This window comes from Pleurodeles waltl, chromosome 6 (genome assembly GCF_031143425.1).
Source record: "Pleurodeles waltl isolate 20211129_DDA chromosome 6, aPleWal1.hap1.20221129, whole genome shotgun sequence".
NCBI classification, from domain to species: domain Eukaryota; kingdom Metazoa; phylum Chordata; class Amphibia; order Caudata; family Salamandridae; genus Pleurodeles; species Pleurodeles waltl.
Genome location: NC_090445.1, coordinates 1,081,957,683 through 1,081,971,397, shown reverse-complemented (window position 1 = coordinate 1,081,971,397; position 13,715 = coordinate 1,081,957,683). Strand labels below are relative to the sequence as shown.

At 42.1% G+C, this 13,715-nt stretch overlaps 1 protein-coding gene across 17 annotated transcripts in view; it reads left to right on the top strand.

The window, feature by feature from the left end:
• The window catches only part of UBR4 (ubiquitin protein ligase E3 component n-recognin 4), a 1,862,787-nt gene that overhangs the window by 87,947 nt on the left and 1,761,125 nt on the right, over nucleotides 1-13,715 (top strand). For all 17 annotated transcript variants that reach the window (XM_069240131.1, XM_069240143.1, XM_069240141.1 and 14 more), the window contains exons 6-10: nucleotides 2,494-2,596; nucleotides 4,640-4,781; nucleotides 5,077-5,201; nucleotides 7,349-7,473; nucleotides 8,224-8,283. In XM_069240131.1, the coding sequence (XP_069096232.1) occupies nucleotides 2,494-2,596; nucleotides 4,640-4,781; nucleotides 5,077-5,201; nucleotides 7,349-7,473; nucleotides 8,224-8,283 (555 nt within the window). The remainder of the gene's footprint in view (nucleotides 1-2,493; nucleotides 2,597-4,639; nucleotides 4,782-5,076; nucleotides 5,202-7,348; nucleotides 7,474-8,223; nucleotides 8,284-13,715) is intronic.

Below are 13,715 nucleotides of genomic sequence, written 5' to 3'. Positions count from 1 at the left end.
AAATCTACCACTAGACATTGCTATGCAAATAAGTGGAAAAGATTTGTTTATTACTGCCATAATAATCAAATTCAACCCTTACACGCATCTGCCAAAGACATCGTAGGATACTTAATACATTTGCAAAGTCAAAGCTAGCTTTTTCTTCCATTAAGATACATCTTACAGCAATTTCAGCTTACCTGCAAATTACGCACTCAACTTCTCTATTTAGGATAGCAGTCATAAAAGCATTTATGGAAGGTCTAAAGAGAATTATACCACCAAGAACACCACCAGTTCCTTCATGGAACCTCAACATTGTCTTAACACGACTCATGGGTCCACCTTTTGAGCCCATGCACTCTTGTGAAATGCAATACTTAATATGGAAAGTTGCATTTTTAATTGCCATCACATCTTTAAGAAGAGTAAGTGAGATTCAAGCATTTACCATACAAGAACCATTTATTCAAATACACAAGCATAAAGTAGTTCTACGGACAAATCCTAAATTTTTACCAAAAGTCATATCACCGTTCCACTTAAATCAAACAGTAGAATTACCAGTGTTCTTCCCACAGCCAGACTCTGTAGCTGAAAGAGCACTACATACATTAGACATCAAAAGAGCGTTAATGTACTACATTGACAGAACAAAACTAATTCGAAAAACAAAACAATTATTTATTGCTTTCCAAAAACCTCATACAGGAAATCCAATTTCTAAACAAGGCATTGCTAGATGGATAGTTAAGTGCATTCAAACCTGCTATCTTAAAGCAAAAAGAGAACTGCATATTACACCAAAGGCACATTCAACTAGAAAGAAAGGTGCTACCATGGCCTTTCTAGGAAATATTCCAATGACCGAAATATGTAAGGCAGCTACATGGTCTACGCCTCATACATTTACCAAACACTACTGTGTAGATGTGCTAAGGGCACAACAAGCCACAGTAGGCCAAGCAGTACTACGAACATTGTTTCAAACAACTTCAACTCCTACAGGCTGAACCACCGCTTTTGGGGAGATAACTGCTTACTAGTCTATGCACAGCATGTGTATCTGCAGCTGCACATGCCATTGAACGGAAAATGTCACTTACCCAGTGTACATCTGTTCGTGGCATTAGACGTTGCAGATTCACATGCGCCCACCCGCCTCCCCGGGAGCCTGTAGCTGTTTAGAAGTTGATCTTGAACATCTGTATATTTGTAAATATATTACTTTAAACTACATTATGTACATACGTATTCACTCCATTGCATGGGCACTATTACTAGCATATACAACTCCTACCTCACCCTCTGCGGGGAAAACAATCTAAGATGGAGTCGACGCCCATGCGCAATGGAGCCGAAATGGGAGGAGTCCCTCGATCTTGTGACTTGAAAAGACTTCTTCGAAGAAAAACTTGTAACACTCCGAGCCCAACACCAGATGGCGGGATGTGCACAGCATGTGAATCTGCAGCGACTAATGCCACGAACAGATGTACACTGGGTAAGTGACATTTTCTCTATCTATCTACACACACACACACACACACACACACACACACACACACACACACACACACACACACACACTCACTCACTCACTCACTCACTCACTCACTCACTTACTTCTTCACTCCTTAATTCACCCTCCTGCGGGAAAACAATCTAGCAAAGTACTCTATGCCCATGCACACTATCACCGAAAGGAGGAGTCACTCGATCTCGTGACTCGAAAAAGCTTCTTTGGAAAAAAAAAAAAAAAATTGTTGCACTCCGAGCCAAACACTAGATGGCGGACCTATGCAAAGCATGTGAAGCTGCAGCACTACCTGCCATGAACAGATGTACACTGGGTAATTGACATTTTACATATATATATAAATTGTCCCATGTGATCTAGTCCAGGGCAGTATTTTATCAGGGCATTTATACTGAGAATTTCTGTACTAAGACATCCTGAAACACTGGTGAGCTTTGCATTAGTATATATCAATTTTCCGAAATCATGTTGAATTATGGGGGTTCAACACGTCTTGTATGCCTTTACATGGTGTGGTGAAGGGGACAGATAAAATAAATGATGTCCATAAGATAGCATCTTCAAGTTCTATCTGACACACAACAGTGGTAATGCCGGCGTGACGTGGTTGTGTAATGTGTGTTTGTTACTGTAACGGTACTGTATCATATCAGTGGTGTGCAGATGTAGTATTGGCACAATAAAATGCATACATTTCAGATCTTTGACAACATCACAAACTTCAAAGTGATCTATACTTGCCTGACTGCTATTCTGGGCTATGGCTTTTTTAAAAACTTTTTGTTTTTATTATTAACTGCTGTCTTCTGGCGTGGTCTTCATTGTTGTTCTATGACTGTATGGTTCGTCAAGCTGTGGCAATTATTTTTGATTTGCAAATCTCTGTGTAGCTTTTTATGCTTTGCTTGAGCTAAATGTGCACTGAATGTGCAGTCACGGTATGTTCTAGCTATGTGATATCTCTTCCTTAGGTGGAAATTGATACTGATGATCAGGGGTCGGTGGATCAAGCATCAGCTGCAAAGACAAAGAGCATCTTTGTGGCTCAGAATGTGGCCAGCCTTCAGGAGCTTGGTAAGAGTGTTGAATATAAAGAGATTATTTATACCCTATGCAGGGCCCTGGCTGTTACTGCAGCATGTCCAGTGGCTCCAGGCAAGGGGTGAGGGGCCCAACGCACACCAATTATGGTGTCTTCTTTATTATAGACATTCAGAGAAGAAGGGACAGTTTGCCTTGTTAGAATTATGGTTTTTGACACCCTTGCTCTGCTACCTGCCTTTGGAGTTGCCTAAACTTCCTGTGTGCTTCACTGTTTAGTAATAGGTTGCCCTTGATGCTATCTGTAACTCATGGAATGTCATTGCAGGATATCTAAATCGCAAAGGTTCATAAACCACACAGACACTCTGCTTTAGAGATCTGTTCTGATGTCCCCATATTTGGGAGTTTGTCAAATTAATTATTTAGGTGCTAAGATGTCCATATAGGTCATAGAATTTAACAGGCCATCCATTGGAACCAGATAACTTACCTATGCCATGCCCTTGACTGCCACTCTCTCCTCCTGCTCCGTAATGTTATCCTCCAGTATCTCAGCCTCGTCTGGAGGTATCCCACTTAGCCGTGGAGCTTAAATATACGCCTATATTCTGTTGGTAAGGCATATGATTCATAATACCCAGCAAGCACACTGTTAATGTCTTCTTGAGAGGACACTAGCCTACCTATGGTGTTTGTCTATTATTATATTCCTTTCTTCTAACAGGGTTTGCTTGTAGACTGCCTCTGTCCCTAGCATCGTGTACTCTGGCTAGGTATAACATATTATCAAAGCTGTTGATCCTCTCCACAGGAATAAGCAGCTTTTCCCTTTATCAGTACTGATGGTTGTGTTGGGGCATTTAGTCCCTATACCTTAAATCTGTGTAAGCACAGTCTTCTACCTGTTTGTCATGAATTAGCGTCTGCCTGATTGCCACAGCTGTTGAAATAAAATTGCCATTCACCCCCACTTTGAAAGAGGCGCACACTATTAATTCTGATGTTGCTTTGCCCCAATACTCAGTAAAGCGATTTTGCATTACCTCTTGTATCGTCTGCTTAAAGACCCGGGTCTTCTAAACCCTCAGCACTTAATCTCAAGCACAGTATGGCCACTTTGGTGACCACCTCCACCACCCTCACTTTAATACCATCAACAGCTTGTCAGAATAAGGTCATGAGTATTAAGCTGGCACCACTTCTATTTACAATTGTGGGGAATGTTAAATCTTGTAAAGCCAGATATAATGGTCATGTAAGCTAGGATAAATAGAATAGCACCATATGTTAAGATGTTGTTCCTACCATGTATTGAAAAAGCAGTGGTGTGAGATCCTGTTCTTAAGTGCTTTTGGCTGTACAGTGTATTCCCGATAGAGGCAAAGGTTGAGGTCTGTCTAAATTTACATTGATTCAGTGGAAGTCCACAGAAGTCAAAACATTATGAACTACTGATCTCTGGTAATTATGGGATAATGGCCTGAACTCAAAACTCTTCTGTGTTGCATTAATCTCTTTCCTGCAGTGCTCGTTGTTTGCAGTATTTTTCTACAGTTGCAATATTCTTTTTCTTTTAATGTTTTTATAAGCAGTAAAACTGCATTAAATTATATGAAATATCATAGATTGCGAAGAACAAATTCATAATTGTAATGAGTCTGAGAAGAATCCTTACGCTCACTTAATTCTTACTGCAGAAAAAGATTTTTCTACTTTTAGGAAGAAATTGGACCAGATATTTCCTTTAGTGGTTGTCTAGGATTTTTTTCTACTTTGTAGATTAAGTATTGTGAAAAACAGCAAAGTAAATTAGGGTGTTCTCTAATAATCCCTCAGTAAAGGAAGCCTCAAAAGACTGCACAGTGTGTGGCACAGTCTCTTAACTTTAATGACCTGCTCTTTAGAATTGTCTGTATACTCTATTTTGATTGAATTATATACAATTGCTGTTCATATTGCAGTCCTTTTGTACCATAGAGCACTTCCAGATCTGTAATATAAATAATTACTCCTGTATTTGTGTAGCTGACTGCTTGGTTCTAACATTGCCGGTTCTAATTCTTTCATTTGTAGGTGGATCAGAAAAGTTACTTCGGGTCTGTCTGAACCTTCCCTACTTCTTGCGCTACATAAATAGATTCCAGGACGCTGTGTCTGCAAATTCTTTTTTCATTATGCCAGCTACTGTGGCAGATGCCACTGCTGTACGAAATGGGTAAGCAGTGTGCTTTTATTAGGGTTTTTCAGATCTTTGGCTAACAAATGATACATAGTACAGCTGTGCTTGAAGTTTGTTGTATGTGGTTTCACATTCACCCATTGTTTACCGTTGTTGCCTTACTTGTATGCGCTACTAGTTTTGTTGCATTGCAATTGCAGTTGAATCTCATCACGATTCTTCTTGCTTATTGTCTGTGACAGCCAACACTATTTCTCTTTGGTTACTTTTGTTGTCCGTGTTGCCCAAGAGTGGTATCTCATTTTGTAAATTCCATATTTTTTTAATGCAGGTTTCATTCCCTCGTTATCGATGTTACCATGGCTTTAGACACCCTCTCACTGCCTGTCTTAGAACCTCTTACCCCGGCAAGGCTGCAAGATGTTACTGTTCTGGCCCTAAGCTGCTTATATGCAGGTAAGACTTTGACAATTTTTTTCTGTAGTCCAATATTCTTTACACTCTTTTGACATTGGTGACCTCAGAGTGGAACTGCAATGCAAAGAACACCCCCCCCGTATTGGATCTGTCATAGATTCACATGGTTTGAATTTTCTGTCATCCACCTGTGGAAATCCTTTGTATAACACAGCAAGTTCGGAAATCACAAAGTAAGATGGCCAATCTGCATCATCTGGGCTTTTTATTTTATTTTGGTCCCTGTATAGACTGCTTTAGCCATTTTCTTGTCAACCAGCTCTCCTTTCACCGTGTGAGATCATCTATTTACTGTATCATTATGCCTCCTGTGGAGTGCTTGCATTGCAGCACATGAGGACTGGGCATATTCTACAGACAGCACACTTAACATAAATTTCACAAACGCTGTATGCAAAGCAATTGAGCATAGGGTGTTGATTATATCTGGCCTCTGAAAATGTGGTAGTGAGCTATTTATGCCACGTATACTTTGTTTTTTTTTGTTTATTTACTTCTGGCTTCAGCAGGTTAGGAAAATAGAAAAATAGAAAACTGCACTAAAAAGTGGTATCAAGGAACACTCCACGATTAAAGTTTCTTGATCATGAGTATACCTGTAGAGTGATTTCATTGCTGCTTACTCATGTCCAGAGTGAATAAGCAAGAATAGAAGCCCTCTAAAAGAGGCTTAATAAAATTAATGAATGAACAGGTGAATGCTAGAATGGTAGGAGTAGAGATTACTTTCCTAAATCCAACATGATTTTTGCCGGCCATGCAATCACTCTGTCTTGTTAATTTATCCATCCGTGCAATTCCCTTTTCATTTCTGAAATCGGATTTACATCCATATACCCAATAAAGCATTGACTTACTATTTGCGTTTACTGCACAAGAGTCTGTTCACCCACGCAGATAAAATTGCCAATTGGTCAACAAACGCTTTCATTCAAATAAAAGCCAAACCTATTTGATTTGCCAATGGTTTAGTCTGTGCCAGTCCTAACAAATGCTACACTTGCTGGCCATGCATTACTGCATTGATACCACTACTTGATTACAGATGACAAGCTGGACGTGTTTTGGTATACATGCTGTGCCTTTCTACCTTCTAGGGGAATAACTGGGCTACTTTATTTTCAAAGAATACAAATTTATGTAAGGTTAGATGCTGGAACCTAACCTGATATAACAAGTGCCAATCTTTGGCCCATCTGCTTTTTGACTAAGAAAAGACCCCAAACAGTGTGGGAGGGAGGGGGACTACAGGTTCAGATGCTGCAAAATGTGTATGTTAATGTTTTGTGAAATCCTAGACTGACTACCAGTATTATTCAAAGCATGTGAATTTATGAAGGATGCCAACACTTTAGTTCTACTGGTAAGTATTTTTTGTATTATATTATCTAACAAACACAACAAAAAACAATAGAATAGTGTTGGAAAAAAATGCATTACCAGAGAAACACCTGCCAGACTAATTTCTAGGCCCTCAAATAGCAGTCATATTGAATGCTCATATTGGTACACTGTGCCATAGAAAAGATGGGAGTGCTATGGTGTCTATTCTGACTGTTGGTCTTGTAAATAAAATTAAAAAAAACAATTTATATATATATATATATATATATATATATATATATATATATATATATATATATATATATATATATATATATATATATATATATATTTATATTCTCAGCCTATAACTGGAACCAACGGAAAAAATATCAGTGCTTTAATACGTAAGCTAGCTTGTCTTGTTAATAAACGCCTGCTGATGTGTTCACAGCATTGGAGAGGCTAGAAAATGCAAATACAGAGGTTTTTTTTGCTCTGAGATCCCTTCATCATTACCTCAAGTATAATTTAAATTACCATTTCATAGCTAATTGGGATGTAGATCATTCGTAGTAGAATGGTCCTGCCAGCCTATTGCCACCGAAGTTGATGTGAACGCACAACAAAGAAGATGCCGCACTTAAGCTCCTGTGAAGTTTAATACCACCTGTTAACAGGCTAGATTCATCAGAATACTTATTTTTGATTTGGGAGGTGGGTAAATTGTCTTTGGGGCGCACTGAAATGGGTGATTGAACTGCTTGTGTGGAATTATTTTTTTCTCATTCCTACTTTCCTAGGTGTAAGCGTGGCAACCTGCATGGCCATCTTGCATGTCGGCACTGCCCAGCAAGTGCGAACAGGATCAACCAGCTCTAAAGATGAAGACTATGAGAATGACTCAGCCACCATTGTGCAGAAATGTGTAAGTGAAAAATCTTGTATATATTTGGTAGAATTGCCATGGATAGAAGATGGCAGAATGCTGCAAAGTATGTAATGTGGCCTAGTGGGATGCTTACCATAGTGGAATGTGCTAACAGGAAGTTAGCTTTGGGCTAATAGGGTGCTGAGAATATCTGGTGGAGGGGTTGTTTGTAACGGGCAACTCAATGTGTCAAATGACTGTCCTTGCTGAATAATTGTGGGCTGATGAGTTGTGGTGGTGGTGCAAATGTCCTTAATTGATGGCGTTCAGGACACGGACAGCTGCTTATTGTTTGTTGCTGTCTTGTAGATGCTGATTAATATCTGGCATGGTTTGGGGTGGGCAGTTTTATTTGGTAGGGGTTTCTATTATTGATATAAGGTAGTATTGCTAGTGTCAGATTGTTGAGGAAACAGTCACTGCTAACTGATTGGTGTAAAAGCTGGTGTTTTCCTGTCAGTTTGAGTTTGAGCTTGTGCTGACAGCTGGGGTATAATTTGGATCTAATTGATGACAGCAATATGAGTTACAATTTCTTCAGAGAAAGTGTAAATTACCTGTAACCTGCTTCATTCTTTTTGGCTGAGTACGGTTTCACTCTTGCCATCTTTCATTCTCATCTTCTCTTTTTTCAGTTATCACTTTTGTCTCCTAATATCTTTTCCTCAGCTTTTGTTCCCCTTCATTACCCTCTTTCTCATTAGTGCCCTCCAGTTAAATTTTGTTCTTACTCTGTCTGGCTCACAGCTTGAAATCTATGAGATGATTGGAGAAGCTATCAGCAGTTCCCGCAGAGCAGGTGGTGAGGTAAGAAATAATACACCTTTATTTCCCCTTTCCCTGGGGCATCCTGTGCCAGCTGAGCCATATATAGCATGAAGATGGACCATCTTCAGGCACCAATTTTATAAATATTTTCCTTGTGTTGTGTACATGTTGAGGATGTGTCAGCTCTAGACCGTATATTTAACATGGAATTCTCTGTATTGTGTATTCCCAGTTCCTTCTCCCATGTGGGTATGTTTGAAAGACTAGTAGTTGTAGAATATTTAGCAGTTAATTGTAGTTTAGCAGTTCATATAATACTGACTTGGCCCTTATGCAGTGTTCTTTTAGATTGAATCCCAATGCAGCCTAGTGGCTACCTCCTTTCTTGCTCTGTTGCTCAGTGCATTACTTAGGTGTATAGGTGTACCCATGTGGGTCAAATAGTGGAAGGTGCCACAACTGTTGGCATGAGGCCAAATAGCTAGGTGCCATTTTCAAACAAATCTTCCAGTGTTGCCTCTGGGCGATCTGACCAATCTCTCAACACTTTATGATGCTTCACGAGAAAATTTGGATTATAGAGAGCAGGCAACATGGGTGCAGGGAATTGAGCACTGCTGCCTTTCTTCACTGTTGCGTTGCAGTGTTGCACTATAAAGGTTGGGAAGGTTAGGAGAGGTTCCCCTCTCCAACTACAGTTAGACTACAGTTGTGCTTACTTGTTGGTTGTCACCCATTGCTTACTACTTTCAGCTCTGCTCCGGTTAGACAACTTCGCCCTGCTCAGGACCTTAATCTACCCCTTTGGGCCTCCATAACCTCCTTGACGCATGAGAGCACCCCAGTGATGAAAAGGATCCCATTCTGTTTCTGCCTGAAGTACAGCTCAAAATAAACGAGGGCAGACCTTGACATAGTCTGTAACCTCTGCTTGTACTAAAAAAACGCCAGGAGAATCCTTTGTGCATTGTATCTTCATTTTGGAACAAAGACTGTTTGAGGCCGCCAAGTCCATCATTTATAGCTTTGAGTTCAATGGCGCACGCCAACAGGATGACAATCTCTACCTCTTCAGAGACTTACACCGAAGGTGGCCAGCAGCCAGAGCCCTCTGATGCTGCGATAGAGGCGCCTCTGGTCTGCCACTGCCACACGACCATGGTCAGCACAGATTAAAGGAGTCCAATTAGGATCCTGTCCAAATTTTGGCCCGGAAGTCATCCTGTAACCTTCTCCAGTCCATTACCAGTATCTTCTCTGCTGTCAAAGGTGTTGGAGTCCTCCATTCCGCACAACCCTTCCCTAAGCCAGGCACCCCCCCCCCCCTCCCCCCCCCATCCATCCCATCCAAAGGGCTCAGAGCTGAAATCCAGCTCTATGTTGGAGGGCATTGAAACCCTTTGGCTCCGAAAAGACCGGCATCTACAGTCTCCTGATATTCTGCTTCTGAGAATCTAGACCACCCAAATCTCCAGCGCCTCCAAGAGGAGTTTGACAGCAGACAGCAGCTTATTCATATCCAGCCTGGCAACAGTTGGATCCTAGCCAACCTTCCAGACAAACTCAAGAGGAAATTAACCTAAGATGAGATGCCCCAGAAGCATTGATTACACGACACTTCTGTTGCTTCATCCTCTTCCTCCTACTCCTGACTCCTGTATCACTCCCTGCCAGCACCCAAGGCATACTTATCCTTAAGGCAGCCGCAACAAAAATCCTCTCGAGGCTACTACAGTGGAGAATAAAAAAGGCAACAATGGAAGGGCTGCGGAAGATGCATCCCAAAAATGGGTCTCACCTTCCAAACAGGGACTTTCTTACCCTTCTACTGCCATGCCCCACTGCCTTCGCTATTCCCCTCCACCTCCTCTCAGGTATCATCTAACACATGTTGCCCCCCCCGCACACACTTCTCTGAACACTAGTATCTGCCCTAAGAGGAGATGTACTCTACTCAGCAAATGGACCATAGAGCCCATGCCACTGTAAAACTCCTTATACTTATTGCAAAAACAAAAAAAAGGACAGGTCCCGAAGGCTCAACCTCAACCTCTTGCCCATCAGCAAGTACATCCTGTCGGAGCATTTATACAAGTTAACACTCCAGTATGTCATACCTCTATTACAGCAGTACAGCAAGGTGACTTCATGACCGCCTTCACCCTGAAGGACTCCTACACCTCTTTCTATCTTGCCTCCAGTTTGTGGTAAGTGGTCAACATTTTCAGTCTAAAGTGCTAACTTTGGATTAACCACAGCTCCACAGGATGTTCACAAAATGTCTTGCAGTGGTAGCTGCTCACCTCAGAAGGAGTGATGTCCATGTTTTCCCTTACCTGGTCCCAGCTCATACCCAAGCCACCATACATATCTTACACAGTCTAGGCCTTAACTATCAATGGCAAAAAATCCTATCTGCAAGCCCCACAAATACCGGCTTTCCTCCAGGCCAAGCTAGACTCAAGTAGGGAAAGCATAACCCTTTCCAACAAGGGTACAAGCATTCCAAACACTGGTACCTCCTTTTCAGCCAAATTGCTAAGTAAGTCAGGAACATCATGCGTCTCCTAGGCATGATGGCCATTTGTATTGCCGTAGTCCCACATGCCGTGTAACAGATGGGTCTGTTGAAGGAGTGCCTAGCGGTACAATGGTCAGAGGCAGCAGGTCAGTGGGAATATCTAGTATTTATCTGGGGCTGCACTCTGTGCTCCCTGCAGTGGTGTAATGCCAGCAACATGTTGAAGGGTCAGTCCTTCCTGGATCCTGTTGGCAAGTGACCAACAGATGCCTTTCTCACCAGTTGGGGAGCACACCTTCAAGACCCAACTGTTCAAGGAGTGTGGATGCCTGACCAACTGGATCTCCACATCAACCACCTGAAGGTGTTAGCAATCTTAGCTTACCTTGAAGGTTTTCCTTCCTCTCATTCAGCATAAGATAATTCATTTTGGATGGACAACACAACAGGCATGTTTTACTTAAAGTAGCAGGGCACAACACATTCTCCCTGCAGTTGTCTGCTCTAGCTCAGAACATGTGGCTGTGGACGATGCATCTCAAAGTCCATCTCCTCCTACAGCACATACCTAGCGTATACAACAACTTTGCAGACATGCTCAGCGGGATGCATCAACAAATCCACATGTTGGAACTCCACCCCCCCAAGTCCTACTCCCATATGTCAGTCATTGGGTTTTTCACTGATTAAACCTGCTCGCCACCTATGAAAATGTCAAATTCCCAAACTTTGCCTCCAGACTGCCACATCCATAAATCCATGGACAATGCACTGTGGATGAACTGGTCAGATATTTGCCTAAATTTTTTCGCTACTTTTTTCATTCATGGTTTGGAAGCTTCGGCAAATGTCCCTCACTCATCTTAGTAGCCCTGACCTGGGCCAGACACCCCTGGTTTACCACCCGTCTTGATCGCTCTCGTTCCCCAAGAGAAGCTGCTCAACCGGCCTGATCTCATTTCTCAAAATCAAGGCACTCTCAGGTATCCTGATCCCAAACAGCTCAATCTTGTGATTTGGCTCCTTAAGTCCTAGAATTTGGGTACCTCAATCTACTTGTAGAAGGCAAGACCGTTCTTAAAAGGCACGTAGGCTTACACCAAGAGCCTGTTATGTTTCTTGATGGAAACAATTAATTCACTACTGTCTCCCTACACACATTGATCCTCAAAGCAATAGTCCACAACATTGTTACCTACGTTGCATGCAGAAGTCTGATCTTGCATATACTCGTATCAGACTTCTCTTAGCTGTTGTTGCTGCTTATCTCCTAAATAAAAGAGCACACTTCGCTTTTCAGGGTGCCTGTTATCATAGCCTTCCTGGATGGTTCAAAAGGATGACTACCAAGGGTGCAACCTGCTCCTCTGTGAAACCGCAATTTTTTTTTCACTAGACCAGGGGTCTCCAACCTTTTCTGTAGTGATAGCTAGTTTTGATCAGTGAAAATCATCATGAGCTACTGAACTTAGCAACTCGCACATTGCTACCTGACAACTCCAAGCCCAGCTTAATCAACCTTCAGCCTAATGTCCATAGAGCCAGACACTATGGTTTGAACAAAATACGTTGACTGTGGGTACTATGACAGGGCTGCCATGTGAGTGGTGTGTGCTGTCCCAAATGGTCCCTCATCATGCGTGTACTGGACATTGGTCACTACCTATGTCCAGCTACATAATGGTAACTCCGAACCTAGGCATGTTTGATATCCAACATGTCAGAATCATACCCCAATACTGTTGCCATTATTGGACATACGAGTCCATGCACTCAGGAGTGGGGGCTCCTTAGAGGACCCTCAGCATTGCTCCTACCAGTCTTCCAGGGTTTTCCAGGCAGCCCAAGCAGCTCCCGCCCCTCAGACAGGTTTCTGCTCTCTTGCTGTTTGAACAGCAAACACCCAGGAAGGCACAACAAAAGATTTCCTTCGGGAGAGGTGGTAACACCTTCTCCTTTTAGAAAAAGGTGTTAATCCACTATTGGAATTTTCATAGATTCACATGCTTGAATCATTCCCCGTCATCGAGATGGGAGCCCCCTGTATATTTAACCAAGTTGTATTAACATAGGTTTAAACCTAAAGGCTCTTAGGCCTCCTAGTTTAGCACTCTATCAGATTAACTTTAAGAAAAAGGACCAAACTTCAGGGTCCACCAATCAGGCGACACCACCCTTTAGAACCTTCCTGAGAGAAGCTCCAGGACCTCAGATTTTCTACTGCACGTTGTGCTAGGGAGTCTCCTCAGAGCTCTGTTCTATTCTTAACATCTTTTGGGATAGCTTCAAGATTATACTCAGCAAAATTTGCTCTGACTGATTGTGGGTAAGGCCTACAATATGTCTGACAAGGAAAGGTTTAAGATCCTGCAAGACCTGTGGGGGGACAAAGATTATAGTCTGAAGATCCTCATCTGGACTGCATTTACTGCCTTTACCCAGGCCACTCTGCCAAGGACTGCAATATATGTTTCACCTTCTCTTCTAAGACCCTGAAGGATTGGGAGAGCAGATTATTAATATGGCTGCAGAAACTTAAATCTAGACACGACCCATTCTCTGATTCAGACAGCGATGATTCCTCCACATCTTCCAGAAAGACATCTAAGAGACCTAGATCTCATTCAAGATCTTCCTCAGAGCAGCCAAGAAAGGCCCACAAAAAGACCACCTCAGGGTCTTAAAAAGGCTGCATCCCTTCATCACCTCACAAATTCTCCTAAAAAGCAGAAGAGGACATGTCCGCAGTTACGAAAGGCCTAAAAAATCATCTTTTGTGCCTCCATCTAAGTCTGCTGACCCTTTTAAAAGGCCCTCTTCTGCTCCTATGGTTGACAGACCATTGGCAGAAACTATATAATTGACGACCACCTCATCGTCCACGACCGCGGTGAGTGCCATTTCACCGTCTATGACGGTTTCTACATGAATACCGTTGACGGCTGTGCTG